At 35.7% G+C, this 15,683-nt stretch overlaps 1 protein-coding gene across 2 annotated transcripts; it reads left to right on the plus strand.

The window, feature by feature from the left end:
* Nucleotides 1-1,955: 1,955 nt before the first annotated feature.
* On the plus strand, nucleotides 1,956-15,190 carry LOC101256449 (uncharacterized). 2 transcript variants are annotated; one of them, XM_010314795.4, is made up of 9 exons: nucleotides 1,956-2,267; nucleotides 2,394-2,505; nucleotides 10,117-10,307; nucleotides 10,388-10,482; nucleotides 10,777-11,199; nucleotides 12,112-12,220; nucleotides 13,117-13,762; nucleotides 14,734-14,851; nucleotides 14,967-15,190. In XM_010314795.4, the coding sequence occupies exons 1-9, from the start codon at nucleotides 2,133-2,135 to the stop codon at nucleotides 14,968-14,970; spliced, it is 1,833 nt and encodes a 610-aa protein (XP_010313097.2). In that variant the 5' UTR covers nucleotides 1,956-2,132; the 3' UTR covers nucleotides 14,971-15,190. The 2 variants fall into 2 exon arrangements, with proteins under 2 accessions (XP_010313097.2, XP_010313098.2); XM_010314796.4 differs by lacking the exon at nucleotides 14,967-15,190 and having other exon boundaries at nucleotides 14,734-14,959.
* The last annotated feature ends 493 nt before the right edge of the window (nucleotides 15,191-15,683 follow it).

Here is a 15,683-nt window from a genome sequence, read left to right on the forward strand (position 1 = left end):
TATTTAACCATAATATCCTAAATCATTGAGATGATAGCAATTTTTGTCACATGTTAAATGTATTTCTGATACTTATATAGTGATAGATGAAGTTAAGACTGGTCAACGAACCGGAACCGGTTCACCGGACCGGAATGAACCGATACCGGACCGGACCGGAACCTGTTGACCGGTACCGGGATGAACCGGATCGGAATTACCGGGATGAGTAATCGGTTCCATCCCGTTCCACTATATACCGGGATGGAACCAAAATGAACCGGAACAGACCGGGATGGAACGGGACGGGATAAACGGGACGATATTTTTTGGGATTACGAAAATATAATTATTATTTTTATTTTTCTAACTATAAATTAATAGTTTTTAAATTTATACTATAATTTTTTACTTAAGTTTATTTTAAAGATATTTATTATTATTTTTTTGTTGTTAAGTTTGCAAGTTAAGTCTAATAAAGTTTTCAAAATTTAAATCTTTTGAAGTTTATACTTTATAAGTTATTACTTATATTCATTAATATTTATTTTATAAGTTATATTTATAACTCGAGTCTTGTAAATATTAAATAAATAAAATTTGTAATTTTAAAAAAATTAAATTGAAATAAGGATAAAACAATTACAAAAATTAAAAAATATCAATTTAATTTATTTAAATTTGTAGCAAATTACATTTTCAATTTACAACTATTTGTAGAGTACATAGTTTACGCAGCCACCTTTTAGGAAGGGTTCTGTTTCAACTAAGTCTCGAATGTAATACTAATAGTTGTATAGTCCCGTAAATCCTCTTTCTAACTCAGCTATGGATTGATTGTAATCAACTTCTGGTCTTGGTAGAGCTCGTTGACGATCTTGAAGTTCGATGCCATCATAATTGGTGGGTAATTAATTTTAATATATAGAAATTATATAAAATATAAAATATAATTTATAGAAAATATAAATATAAATTATATAAAATATAAAATATAAAATATAAAAAAATTAATATATATTAAGTAAACCGGATCGGAACCGGGATGAACCGATAGCGGTACACCGGTACGAAATCACGGTTCCGTCCCGTTTCGTGTACCGGTTCAGACTATCCCGTCCTGTCCCGTAGACAACCGAACCGGGACGAACCGGAACGGTACCGGTACGTCCCGTTTCGTTGGCCAGTCTTAAATGAAGTCATGATAATTAAACACAAGAAAGATAACGATCCTTTTATTTTGTAGAATAGCTCTTTAGGGGGAGTTATTAGAGGATTAACGATAGTCTTTTGAGTTTCATAAACTAATTTTTTTAATGAAAAATAAAGAAGAGTTAATGAGGGAGGTGTAACTAAAAATATAATTTTAAGTGATTTTTAACTTAGCATATAAAAAAATAATAAATTTTTAAAAAAAATTAAAAAAAGATAAATATGAATGGTGACCATTGAGATTGAGATTTGCCATATCGCCCGATTTTTTATTTAACTTTATTATATATATAATTTTTTTTATTTTTAAAAATAAATAAAAATAGAAGGTATATCAATGATAATAAAAACAAAAAAAAGTATAATAAATAAACTATAAAATAATAGGTAGAAAATGGACATTAGAAAAAAAATATTATAAAAATAATTTTTTACATTTAAGACAATATGATATTCTTTTGGAATTCCTCAACTTAAAAGAAGGTGTTATTCTCATTAAATAAGTAATTAATAGTAAAATATATATATACACATAATATTATTGTGTAAGAAATAATTTTAAAAGCCCTAAATTTTTTTATCATTAAGACATGCCACATGAGCGGAATGAAGTTCCTCATTTATATATATATATATATATATATATATATATATATATTGATTAAAATTTTTTAAAAATATTAATTTAATCTCATCATTAATTAATTACATTTTAAAGAGAATTTGATGATCAATTTATAAAAAAAAAAAAAAAAACTATACTTATTTGACACCTTTCCCATAATTTTCTCAAAAGAGCAGGTGGTCAATTAAGCAAGGCTTGGAGAAAAAGCAAAGGACTCCTCCTATAATCCGTACCTCACCGCCTTACTCCATCCCACTCTACAGCCTCCCTATATAACTTCTCTTCTCTCTTCCGCCGCCATAATAGCAGGAGAAAAATGTTCAAGAAGGCAGTGGACGCCAAGTCTCACCAGCGACTTTCTGGCGCCGACCGGAAAAAGCTCCGTCGCACTATCAGAGACCGTTTCTCCAATGCCTCTGATGCTCTTCTCGACGTTATACTTCCTCCCAAAGTACTCCTTTTTTCTTCTACATTATTTCTCATTTTGAACTTTTTGTTTTGATTGAATTGCACTTAACAAAGTGTACTCTGTGGAGTTACTTTAACTTTATCCTTGTGTATTGATGGGATCATACAGGCAGAGTTATCTGTTTCGAAATATCCAAATCGGGTACTTGTTTATGGATTGGAGGGCGAATGCCCCATGTTCTTTGACGTAGATGGGCGAGGTCGTGATATTTTCCCTACAGGTACCATTATATCTTACCTTTTCTACAACTATTTTTGGTCTGTTCAATAACTTTACAATCAATTCTCATCCTTTAGATGGCCTACTTTCTGAGGCATGAGAGTAGACCTTAAGAGCTACTGCCTGTTGTATTTATTAGTGGATTTTGTTCTTTTCTCTTGATAACTAAGTGATTTGGGTTAGTTAATCCAAGCTTTATTGATATTTTTAGAGTTTAGAGTTAGAAAAACAAACTATTTATTGGTAAATGTAACTGTTACAACTTTAATATGATAAAAACATAGATGAAACTAGGGCATCGGGATAACAAATGGGGATAATCCTAAACTTCAAGCTCTTCTATGGTGTTTATTTGAAGTATTCCGGCGCGGTTGAGCTTGGGACTTCCATAATGGAGGTCTCAAAGTTCGAAATCCTTTGCCAGCAAAAGCAAGGGGTTTGCCTTCTGGGTCGAGCTCGTCGCCTGGTGCGGGTACCTCTCCTGTGTGGTTTGCGAGCTATTGCATAGGAGCAGAGTTTCTATCTTGTGCGCATCCCAAGGATAGCGACTGCGGGTTTTCCTTATCATAAAATAAATGAATAATGAACTTGCAAAAAAAAAGTACAAATAAATTCTTCAAAAAATAAAACACATATATAAATATAGAAAATGCAGTTTTTCTATATAAAGGTTGCTTCCTAGACGGCCCGACTGCAAGGAATGAAGAGATCTTTGCCGGTACCGACTTGGATCATAAGGCGGCCAGGAGTAGACCATTATTGACACTAAACATATAAAGGATAGAGGGAAAGAATTTGGCATATGAGCAATTAATTTAATGCAATGAAGTAAATTGCAAAACGTAACATATGATAAACATGGCAAAAGAAAACTCAAGCATAAAAGGCTGTTAAAGTAGAGGATATAATCATGGAGCTACAAATCTAAAATCTAAGGAAACAAAAAATGGGAAATAGGAACGGGATTAAACATGGAATGAGTAAATAAATAAATAAAAAAATAAAGCCACACACACAAAGAAAAAGACGATCCCACACAAAACACGGTATGGTTAAAGCCTATATTCCCTAGCAGATTCTCCATGTCGCTTAGGTCAGTTTTTCAACGGGATTCAACAGTACTCATGGTAATTTTTTACTCCTTTGTTTGGTAGCGTTTCCAGCCTACTTTATTAGTTATAGTTATACACCTACTCAATATTATATGGTATATAACTTTTTCTTGATAATGGTATAGTTGTATTCATCAACATTAACTACATGCTGAAGACCTCCAAAAATTGAGTTGGATCATTTCAAACAACAATAAACATGTACTTGATTACATGTTTCCCATAAAGTATTATTTGTGCATTCTATTCTATGCCTTCTTCACACCAACAATTAAAGTTTGTCATACACAACAATTGACCTTCTCAAAAGGGTTAGCCTTGTTTTCAAAGCCCCTATTGTTTCTCTCCTTCCATATGGACCACTATATACATGATGGTCTTATACTCCATTTTTTTCTGAGTTTTACTTCCCTTGTCTAATTCAACAACTGTGTAACTCTGTTGTGTTTAACTAATGTATAACAAATTATGATACTACCAATACAACAATTTGAGGTCTTTATTAGTTTATTAAATGGATGAGCATGGCTAAAGGCAAAATTGTCATTAATACACCAAATCAAATAGTGGATAAGAAAATATCATAGAAAAACTAATTCCAACATTACTAATACATTCTATCCAGTATTATTCTTATGCACTCTACCAAATAACCCCTTAATGAGATGATCTATGTTTTAGACTACTAGTTTCAAAAGCATTTCTTGCTTAAACTCCGTCCCCGATGGAGTAACACAATAAGATGGATGCAAATGATTCATATAAGTGATTTGCCGACTAGTTTTGATCAATTGTTGTTGCACTTAAACTCATTCTGGTGTTTGCCGAGAGTCATTTTGGTGTATTAGAAACATTGTATGTTATTCTATGTAAGTGTTAGATTTTGAGAGCCTTTACTTTGAGACACCCTATTATCTCTTGGAAGACATCTTACTTTATTGTTGGGATCAAATCAGCTGGAATAAAGTGGACTAGCAGTATAGCAGATCTAACCAGTTTGGTTTGAGTTGTAGTTTTTTGATTGACTGTATTGTGTTTGCTTTTATTGCCAAGGGAGAGTGTCTTCGATTTTTTGTATGAAGCATTGATTCGGTACTCTCCCTTTTGCAGTATATTGGCTGCTTATAACTGTTGAATCGAGAGATGCAAGCTGATGTATTAAGAGTTAGTTAACTATCATCAAGTCTGTTAGAAGTTAGTTAGAGGGAAAATAAGTCATTTAATGTGTAAAGATGAGCATGCCTAATGTGTGAACAAAGTCTATAAATAGGGCAGTTCACTATCTCAATATAACAGTGAAAACAGATGAAATAAAATTACAGTTAGTTTTCTCTCTTCTTCAGTTAGCTTTCTTCAGTAGTAGCTTCTAGAACAGCTTCAGTTATGGAGTTTTAACATGGTGTCAGAGCTTCGATCAGCTCACTGAGATTCAGACTGTGGTCGAGGACAGAACTTCGATCCAACAAAATTCAGTGAATCGAGAAGAGCTAGCTTAGAAGTAGTTTATCAATGGTGATAGAAGAAGGATCTGGAACTTCAGCTCCAATCGGATCAACTGGTTCTGGTAGAATGGATATCGATCACAATCATCCCTTATTTCTTCATCCAAATGACACTCCAGGTAGTTCGCTAATCTCTCTGCAGTTAATTGGATTTGAGAACTATGCTCTGTGGAGTAGATCTATGACTCTAGGTTTACTAGGAAAAAGTAAATTAGGATTCGTTAATGGTCGGTACACCAAAGATTAATTCGATGCATCACTACATGAACAGTGGGAGAAAGTTAATGCAGTAGTCCTGTCATGGATCATGAATGCTGTTAAGAAGGAACTGTTAAGTAGTATCATTTATGCATCAAATGCTCACAAAGTTTGGTTGGACTTAAAGGAGAGGTTTGACACTGTAAATGCAGCTAGAGTTATCTACTTGCATAGAGAAATTGTTATTCTTACTAAAGGACTATGTCTCTTTCTGATTGCTTTTTGAGAATGAGAACACTTTGGGATGAGTTCAATGCAATTATGCCCTGTCCAGGATGTCATTGTCCTGAGTCGAGAAGCTACTCTCATCATCATGAGTACTAAAGACTTTTAAGGTTTCGAACGGGACTCAATGAGACATTTAATCAGTGTAGGAGCCAAATACTGATGATGACTCCCACTCCTACACTAAATAGAGCATATTCCTTGATCAATGATCATGAAAGTCGAAGAGCATTAACCAACTCACATGTGAAGTCAGTCACTGATGGGTTAGAAGGAGCAGTATTTTTTAGTAACAAAGGAGGTTCTAATCTGAGAGGAAACTATGGGAAAGCTGTTGTCATTGGAGGCAGTACTAGTCATGATGGAGCAGGTACTAGTCATGGTGGAGGCAATATTTACTCTGCCAGTCATGGTGGAGGTAGCATAAACTCTGGACACACTAATTTTGGTGGTAACTACTTCAATAGACAGCCCTCTAACAACACTGTCAGACCACCATGGAAACACACACTTGTGTGTGAATTCTGCAGTTACAATGGGCACACAAAAGAGAACTGTTATAAGCTGATTGGATACCCTCCAGACTGGCCTAAGTCTAAGAAGAAAGTGGGAGGACAGTTTGCTTAGCAAGTGATCAATTGTGAAGAGCTGGATTATGATATGAATTTTTCTAAGCCTAGCTTCAGTCCAGGAAGCTCATCTCATGCAAGTACCTCACAACAACAATAGCAACAACCACTCCCTCCTCATTTCACTCAGAAGCAGTACCAAAAAATTTGTTGATGTTAGGTAAAGGTAATGAGGAGACAGACACCACTCAAACGGCAAATGCAGGTATTGTGAATACTTCACCATTGACTAATGTAAATGCTAGCTGGATTGTAGACTCAGGTGCATCTGATCACATGACCTCAGACCTTGGGCTGTTATATAACTGTCATGCTGTTTTAAACCCTGAGAAGAACAAAGATTATCTACCTACTGGAAATGTCGTCTCTGTAACTCATAAAGGCAATTCAAGTATCCTCAATAGTCATCCTATATCCAATGTTCTAGTCCTACCTGATTTTAATATTAATCTACTCTCAGTTTCCAAACTAACTAAGGAATTACAGTGTTCAATATCTTTTTTTCCTAATTTCTGCATCTTCCAGGATCTCTCCACTAGCATGGTGAAGGGGATTGGTAGGGAAGATCATGGATTATACATTCTCCAGAGCAGCACTATTTCTCAAACACCGCAACCTTCACTTTCACACAACCAGAGTGTCAACACTGCTCAACATTTATCAAAGTCTAGCATTCTCTGGCATAAGAGAATGGGACATGCACCTCTAGAAGTCATCAAGAAACATGCAAGTCTCAGACATCTCAAATCTATAAGTCATATATGTCTTGTATGTCCTTTGGCAAAACACACAAAACTTCCTTTTTCTTTGAGTTGTTCTAGGTCTAAGTCTGCATTTGAATTGTTACATTGTGACATTTGGGGTCCCTATAGAGTTCCAACTCATGATAGCAAGAGGTTTTTTGTCACAGTAGTAGATGATTTTACTAGGTTTACCTGGCTGTTTCTAATAGAGTCTAAAACTGAAGACATTGTTGTACTCAGAAAGTTTCTTACAGAAATAAACAATGTATTCTCTACTTCTGTTGAAGTGTTGAGAACAGACAATGGCTTGTGAATTTTTCAGTCATGAGTTTAAATCTTTGTTGTCTCACCTTGGCATAGTTCATCAAAGTTCCTGTGTCTACACTTCACAACAAAATGGAGTTGTAGAAAGAAAACATAGAACCATTTTAGGTATAGCTAGATCACTCAGATTTCAAGCTTCCCTTCTCTTACAGTTCTGGGGAGAATGTGTCACCACTGCAGTCTATCTTCTCAATAGAATTCCATCCAAACTTCTACATTTTCAGTCTCCTTATGAACTCTTATATCATCAACCCCCCTCATTATCTCATATCAGAGTCTTTGGCTGCCTCACCTATGCCTCTACTACCAAATCCTCTGACAAATTTGCTGCTAGAGCCATTCCTGCTATGTTTATGGGCTATGCCTTAACTCAGAAGGGCTATCAATTGTATGACCTCTACTCCTGAACTTTTTTCACCAGTATGAATGTAGTGTTTCAAGAGTCAGTTTTCCCTTTCACTAATGTTAAGTCAGTTGACACTCCTCTATTTCTAGTTCTGGATATTCCTATTCTTGAGGCCAACATTCAGTCAATTATTCTAGAGGTTCCTCAATCTTCTAATTCCCAAGCTACTCAACCTGAACCTGAACCTGAACCTGAACTTGAACTTGTTCCTAACCCTGCTGTTGAACTTCGAAAATCAGTCAGAACCAAACATCCTCCTGCCTGGATGAATGACTTCATTTTATCCAACGCCTGTTCTTATCCATTGTCTTCCTATGTGTCCTACTCTCACCTCTCTCAATCTTTTCGACATGCGCTATCAGTTTTTTCTTCCATTCAAGAACCTACCTCTTTTAATCAAGCTGTCCAAGACCCCTCCTGGATTTTTGCTATGAAACTTGAGATTGCTGCGCTTGAGGATAATAATACTTGGTCCATTGTAGACCTCCCAGCTGGTAAAACTCCTATTGGTTGTAAATGGATTTATAAGGTGAAGTATAAAGCCTCAGAGGAAGTGGAAAGGTATAAAGCACGTTTGGTGGAAAAAGGGTTCAGTCAACAGGCTGGGTTGGATTATTCTGAAACTTTCTCCCCTGTGGAAAAAATGGTCACTGTAAGGTCTCTAATTGCTCTTGCAGCCTCCAATCAGTGGTGCATTTATCAGATGGATGTTCACAATGCCTTTCTCAATGGTGATCTCATTGAGGAAGTATATATGCAGATTCCTGAAGGGTTTGTTAGACAGGGGGAGTCTAAGAAGGTCTGCAAACTTCACAAGTCACTGTTCGGACTAAAACAAGCTCCAAGACAATGGAATAAAAAATTGACTGATGCTCTTGTCCAGATGGGATTCACTCAAAGCCATTATGATTATTCATTATTCACAAAAAGACAGAAGGGAAATTGGTGTACATTCTTGTCTATATGGATGATCTTCTAGTTACTGGGAACAATCAGGAACTGATAAATCAAGTTAGAAAAGATATGCAAGAAATGTTTAAAGTGAAGGATCTTGGAGAACTTAAGTTTTTTCTGGGAATAGAAATTGCAAGGTCACATGAGGGAATAGTACTGTGTCAAAGAAAATATGCTTTAGAATTAATATCAGAAGCAGGCTTAAGTGGAGCAAAGCCAGCCAACACTCCACTTGAAACCAATCTGAAACTGACATCTGTGGTATATGACAAAGCTATACAGCATGAGGCAGCAACTGGTGATGATGAACTAAAAGATCCTGCTATGTATCAGAGACTAGTGGGAAGGTTACTATACCTAACTATGACCCGACCTGATATAGCATTTGTAGTGCAAGTTCTCAGCCAATATATGCACTGCCCTAAGAAGTCTCATATGGATGCTGCACTTAGAGTAGTAAGATACATCAAAGGTACACCTGGTTTGGGGTTATTCATGCCTGCTAAGAACAGCAATCAACTATCAGCTTACTGTGACTCAGATTGGGGTGCTTGTCTAGAAACGAGGAGGTCAGTCACAGGTTATCTGGTGAAGTTTGGAGGAGCTATGGTTTCATGGAAAGCCAAGAAGCAAGAAACTGTGTCCAGAAGTTCAGCAGAAGCAGAATTTAGGAGGATGGCTGCATGCACTGCAGAACTTACATGGTTGACAGGGCCGTTCAAAGAGTTGGGAGTTCATATTCAACAACCTATAGACTTGAAATGTGATAGCAAAGCTGCAATTCAAATTGCTGCTAATCCTATATTTCATGAGAGAACCAAGCACATAGATATCGACTGCCATTTTGTAAGAGAAAGAGTCAGTCAAGGCATAATTAGAACAGACCATGTATCTACAACAGAACAACTAGCAGATATACTCACAAAGGGGTCAGGAAGAGTTCAACATGAATACTTGATAAGCAAGCTGGGACTAAGAGACATATTCAAGCCATCAGCTTGAGGAGGAGTGTTGAATCTAGAGATGCAAGTTGATGTATTAAGAGTTAGTTAACTATCATCAAGTCTGTTAGAAGTTAGTTAGAGGGCAAGTAAGCCATTTAATGTGTAAAGATGAACATGCCTAATGTGTGAACAAAGTCTATAAATAGGGCAGTTCACTATCTCAATATAACAGTGAAAACAGAAGAAATAAAATTACAGTTAGTTCTCTCTTCTTCAGTTAGCTTTCTTCAGTAGTAGCTTCTAGAACAGCTCCAGTTATGGAGTTTTAACAATAACTAGCTGGTGATTTGACATTTTCAAAAATTTTAAGTGGGAAGGTCCTGTTAGGCATGTTTTCTATGCAGTAACTGTGATTGATTGCTTCTTTGACAAGACAGAATTTTGTAACTTACCATTTTCCTTAATTAGATGTGCTTTTCATTTTTGTTCTTCTCCCTTCTGTGTGGTGAGTACAGTTTATGCTCTGTGGAGAGTCCCAGAACTTTTGCCTGCTTTTGTGCTGAAAGGGGGTGAAGTTTCTCGTTTTATGCTCGGAGGGGCAGATTTAATGTTCCCTGGTATCAGTATACCTACTGAAGGGTTCCCCTCATTTTCTTCTGGGGAGCCATGGGCAGTGAAGGTTCCTGGAAATCCTGCCGCAATAGCTGTAAGCTTATGGCACCTCAAGGTTTTATCTCTTAATTTAGATGACTACTCAATTTGAACTATGCTAATTTTTTTCCTCAGGTGGGGACAACTACCATGAGTAGTACAGAAGCTTTAAAAGCTGGTCTACGTGGAAAGGCCTTAAAAATATGTCATTACTATCGAGACACCCTTTGGTAGGAACTAAGGAGCTGTTTGGACATAAATTTTTAATTTCAGAACATTGTTTGGTTATGGAATGTAATGAGTTTTTAAATGAGCTTTTCAAAACTTGTGTAACTTCTTTCAAGTGAATTGTGTGTCCAAATACAACATGAACTTCCTAATACCATTTTTCAACATCAACTTCATAAATCTCTTTTTTTTTTCAAATATCAACTAATGCCATGTCCAGGCCTACTAAGAAATTTAATGACGTTAGTTTAATCTGTACAACTTGTAGATGTCACCTTTTTCTGGATTTTGGTCAGGGAATCTGCTGAAAATTGTCATGTACCAAATGCTGGTTTTCTGGAAGACGTCGTGTTTGAAGATCCTGCTCTTTCCTTGAGTGGTAGGGCATCTGATTCAAGTGAAGTTGATCCTTCAGTTGACCCAGGAAATATGATTAGCAATGAAGACATGAGAGAAGCGATTGATGCTGATACAGCTTCATCAAGTGTTGGTCAGCCTTCTACTACACAGAATGACGGAGCAGATGAAATTACTTTGCAGCTTACTATTGATCTAAGTGAGTTGAAGGTTGCAGAAACTTATGCAGATGAATCAAATACCGAGGGACAACATTCCTTGTGTGTTGAAGAGGTAGATGCACTCCTGGACAAGTGCCTTCTACAAGCATTACATACGACAATTAAAGAGAAAGACCTGCCCATCCCTGGAAGTACATTTTGGTACGATAGCTACCAAACTTTTATTGAAATCTACCTATCTTATACTAAAATAATTTGGTTTCATGTAATAAAATTAAAGAAAAAAGAGAATTTATGTTTTCAGGCAGTGAACTTAAGGGTAATGCACTTTATTCTTCACCACTTGGTACTAAATGTATTTACTTTGCGGATTTTTCAGCATCTAAATTTCAAAAGAGTCTTTCTAATATTTCCAGTATCCTTGTCAATGGAAAATGTTACAGTTACATGTTTGATGCAGATTTTTTTTTCTACCACTACGATAAATGGTTATTTTTTTAGGCGTATTAAACTAGACAATTGGACAGTATGTGTAATGTTATATTGAAGTGAGCTTGTGCAGAAAAAATGGAGATAACACTATTAGAATTTGTGAATGGCATTTTACATAAGGCTTCCATTGACTACTCCCTTAGTTCCCTTTTATGGAACACTTTCTTCTTTTTAGTATGTTCCAAAAAACTTGCAACTTTCTGTACTTGGAAACAGTAATTTGAAACTTACAATTTTAGCCTTAATGACATGTTTTTGTAGCCTCAAAATGTCATAGAATGTGTAAGACCACAAGTTTCAAAAGTCTCCTTTCTTTCTTGAGCTTCATGCCCCACTAAATAGTGCCCAGATAAAATGAAATGAAGGAAGAACTAATGCCGAAAAAGCATACAGAACACCACTAGGATTTGCGAGGCACCTGCGTATAAAAGCTACCAGTACATCCACTAGGCAATGTTCACTTCATGGCTGTTGTCATGAAGAAACCAGAAGCTGGCCTAATAAATTAGTATTTCCTCTTCTTGAGTTCCTTTCTTGAGGTTCTCTTTATGTTCTGTGTAATTATCTGCGACTTCTTGTGTTCCTTAGATACTTACCAATGGCTTCATTTTGCTGGTGTAGGTCAAGTCACGTGCTACCTTGCAGGCCTCCAGGCATAACACTCGACATAAAGAAGTCATCTCACAAGAAATTGTCCAAGTGGCTACAGGCTAAAGCCTCTGGTGGATTGGTAGCTTTCTACAGTTAATATGAAAGATGGAATTTTGATTTTTTTTCAAAACTGTTGCATACAGTTGAAAAGTTGCTATTGCATTACATGGATGATTTGGTTGAATTCATATAGACAGTTACATTTACACATCATAAGAGATGCAGCAAGTTGTTCTTGCGGTGTAGCCATATATTTGTGTGCACATAGTTGTATATGTTTTGCTCGTCATGCTTAGTTAAGGATGATACTGATATTGCCACTTTCCATGACATTGATGACTGGTGTAGTAGCACTCTTCATGGTTAGCTGCACTTCTGCTTAACTTCAAATCAAATGCAGAGAGTTATTAGTAGGTAGAGACTGTTCTTTTGCTGAACGAATAAGTATCTGTAGAAACTTCCATCCTCTTTTTTTCTCACTGAAGTTGGGACTTGGGAGAGAGTGAAGAAAGATGTTAGTAAGAACTTTCATCTTCTCTTTGATGGTGGCAGGTGCAAAATATTGAAGATAGTCCTGCGGCAACAGAAAGTTGGCAAGAGATTGTTGAAAATTTTCTATGGCAAACAATGTCACAACCGTTGCCAAAATATGGAATAGTGTATTTTGCATTTGCTTTCATACCTTTCTTATTGGCGCTATTTCTGCATTTTGCTTTTTGATATGACATATGTCTTGTGAAGGTTTGCTTGCTTGTAAGCCACATGTCAGGGTCTTATATATTCATTATTTTCATCCCAAAAGCTAGTTCTCAGTGTCGTTAAGTGTGTGAGAAATTTGTTTCATGACTTGATGGCAAAATGTGTCCCCATTTCGTTGTTTGATGCTTCTTGCATCCATATTGTTTCTGATTTTACCTTCGCATGGTGTTTCATATTATCTAATTGTTTTTCCAAACTTACCATTGGCATGTACAGATCTCAGTGAAAGAAGATAAACATAAGAAAGAGGTGATTCTGTTCTATGTTAATAGAAATCATCCAGACTACATGTCCTACAAGCCAGAAAAGAAAAAAGTGGACAAGACCGGGCCTTCAACAAATAATGTTTCTTCTGAAGAACGGGTACAGAAGTCACTGGAAGTTTCTGAGATTTATAAACCAAGTGTGCATGTAAATCCCATTTTCGCTTCTGTTGGTGCTGAAACTAGCAGACTTTACACTGCATCTGAAACCTCTGGAATAGTGTTCCAGTATGTTGAGAAAGAAAATCTTGTCAAGCCATCGAATAAGTCCACTGTGACGTTAGATGCAACTCTATGTGATGCTTTATTTAAGGGAGCCATAAAAAAGGGATCAACTTATCCAACTGAAATTCATAAGAAGGATTTGGGGCAAACATTTATTGGTAGGATGCAAGCACATCATTGTGTGACTAGAGGAAACGATACAGTTGTTCGCAAAGGAGCCTTGAAGCCAATCCAGATAATGACAGAGCGGAGGCAAGGGAACAAGAAAGTGACTAAACTTTCTGGAATGGAGTCATTTCTGTTGGATGCAGAGACTTTGGCTTCAGAGTTGCAGAAGAAGTGTGCCTGTAGCACTACTGTGGCAGAACTTCCAGGTCTGTTTTATATTCTTAGCAGCTGTATATGACCCTCTTTTTAGATTATTCAGTGGTTTTAGAATGGCGGCTCTCAGATGTGCTTTATGATATCTTCTTTGACCTCCGTTGGTTTATACTTCATAGCACTTGTGACAATTATCTTCATTAGTTTATGAATCTCATGGTGTGGCTTGCATTGCTTATTTGCTGCTCAGCTGGTCAGATTTAGCCTTGAACCTACAGAAATCTGCAATTGCATAGAGGCTTTTTGAAAACTATTAAAAGATGCATAATGTCACTCTTTTGATGACGATGAGCCATTACAACTTTCTATGCTTATATATTCGCTCAAGTGCTGTCTTTCAATTTCTCGCTTACATGTATGTTGTCATAGTTGAAAGGAGATGGTACTGTCTCATTTGAGACCATCGGAAGAGGATATCATTTAGCAGGGATAGGAATCATTCCTGTTAAAAAGGGATGACACTTGTCTTGTTGCATCAATATGTGTGTTTAGTTTTTTGTTTTAATATGTTAGTGTGTATAAACCTAGTGTTGTAGTCTTTGCTATTTCCATGGTGAACTTATGGGAATAGGTTGTTCTGAAGGAGTTTAGCGCTCAAGTTTCAATTCGTCAGAAAATAGAGCTTGATAATTCAATAATTTATACTCTAGTTTTTCTGATGTGGAGTTTAATACTATGCATGGGTAAAGTGAAAGACATGCCAAAGCAATTTCTATCATCCGCTGAAATTTTCCAGTGTGTAGTGCTAGAAACACATGTAAGATAATAGTTGATTCAAACTGATTTATGATTGGATGCATAATTATCCGATCACTTAATGATGTGAAATATTGTGTGCTTTTGGAGTATCTGTATGTTTTTCTGATTTGTTATAAAAATATTTGCATATGAACTTTGCTGTCAGTATGTTCACTTTAAAGGGGGAGATATACAATTGGTATGTAACTTCTTAATTTTATTTTAGGTAAGAAAGGTGAAGAAGTTTTGGTTCAAGGAGGAGTTATTGATGATCTTGCAAGATACCTTGTTGAACAGTATGGTGTCCCAAAAAAATATATCGAAGTGCTTGATAAAACAAAGCGGTGAGTATCAAGGTTATATTCCCTATATGCTGTTCAAGTTTATGTCAAGGTTACATAAACTCGATTTACTGGTCTTGATAAAAAATAAATGAACTTGTTTTATTGTTATCTTTAGGTAAGAAACATGCAAGGCTGTAAAGAAGTTTGATGATATGCTAGTGCTGTTAGATGCACACCATACAAATGAGAAGTTGAAACGAAAATAAATTTTATGATTGATCGATCTTTCAGATACAACTGTAGGTAGGCATGCTCTTTGCGCGTGTACCCGTAGTAATCTGTATACAGCATTAAGAAAATCACATATACAAATTAAATGATATTTTGCTTCTTTTTTAATAGTGTTTTGTCTAAAATTTAAATGTTAGCTGGAATATGAGGTCAATCAAGTATTAATATATTTCCTCCTTGTTAAGTTATCTTGAGATTGGCTGTTTTATTAACTAAAATCCCTAAACAAAATGTTGATAGGAACTTTTTAAAAGAAAAATCATACACTTTAGCATAGATGCACGCTCATAGCGTATACACTAGTGTATTAGAAAATATAATGCATGTAGTAGGTATCATTTTTCATGTCATGTATACAAGCATTAGTTATACATTATTGTGTATTAACTTGTGTACTAGTAATATCAAGAAATTCTAAGTATTAGTAATACATAATTTTAACACTTGCATTTGATTAAATAATTATAAATTTGTCTTTATAGCCTTTTTATTTCTTTGTTGTCGTAAGTTTTTGTTTTTATTTTGATTTTCTTTTTGGTGTCTCTTAATTTTTTGGTGTCTTAATAGGTTTTATGACCTCACTCTTAAGTATCTTTTTTTT

This window comes from Solanum lycopersicum, chromosome 11 (assembly GCF_036512215.1).
Source record: "Solanum lycopersicum chromosome 11, SLM_r2.1".
Lineage (NCBI taxonomy): Eukaryota > Viridiplantae > Streptophyta > Magnoliopsida > Solanales > Solanaceae > Solanum > Solanum lycopersicum.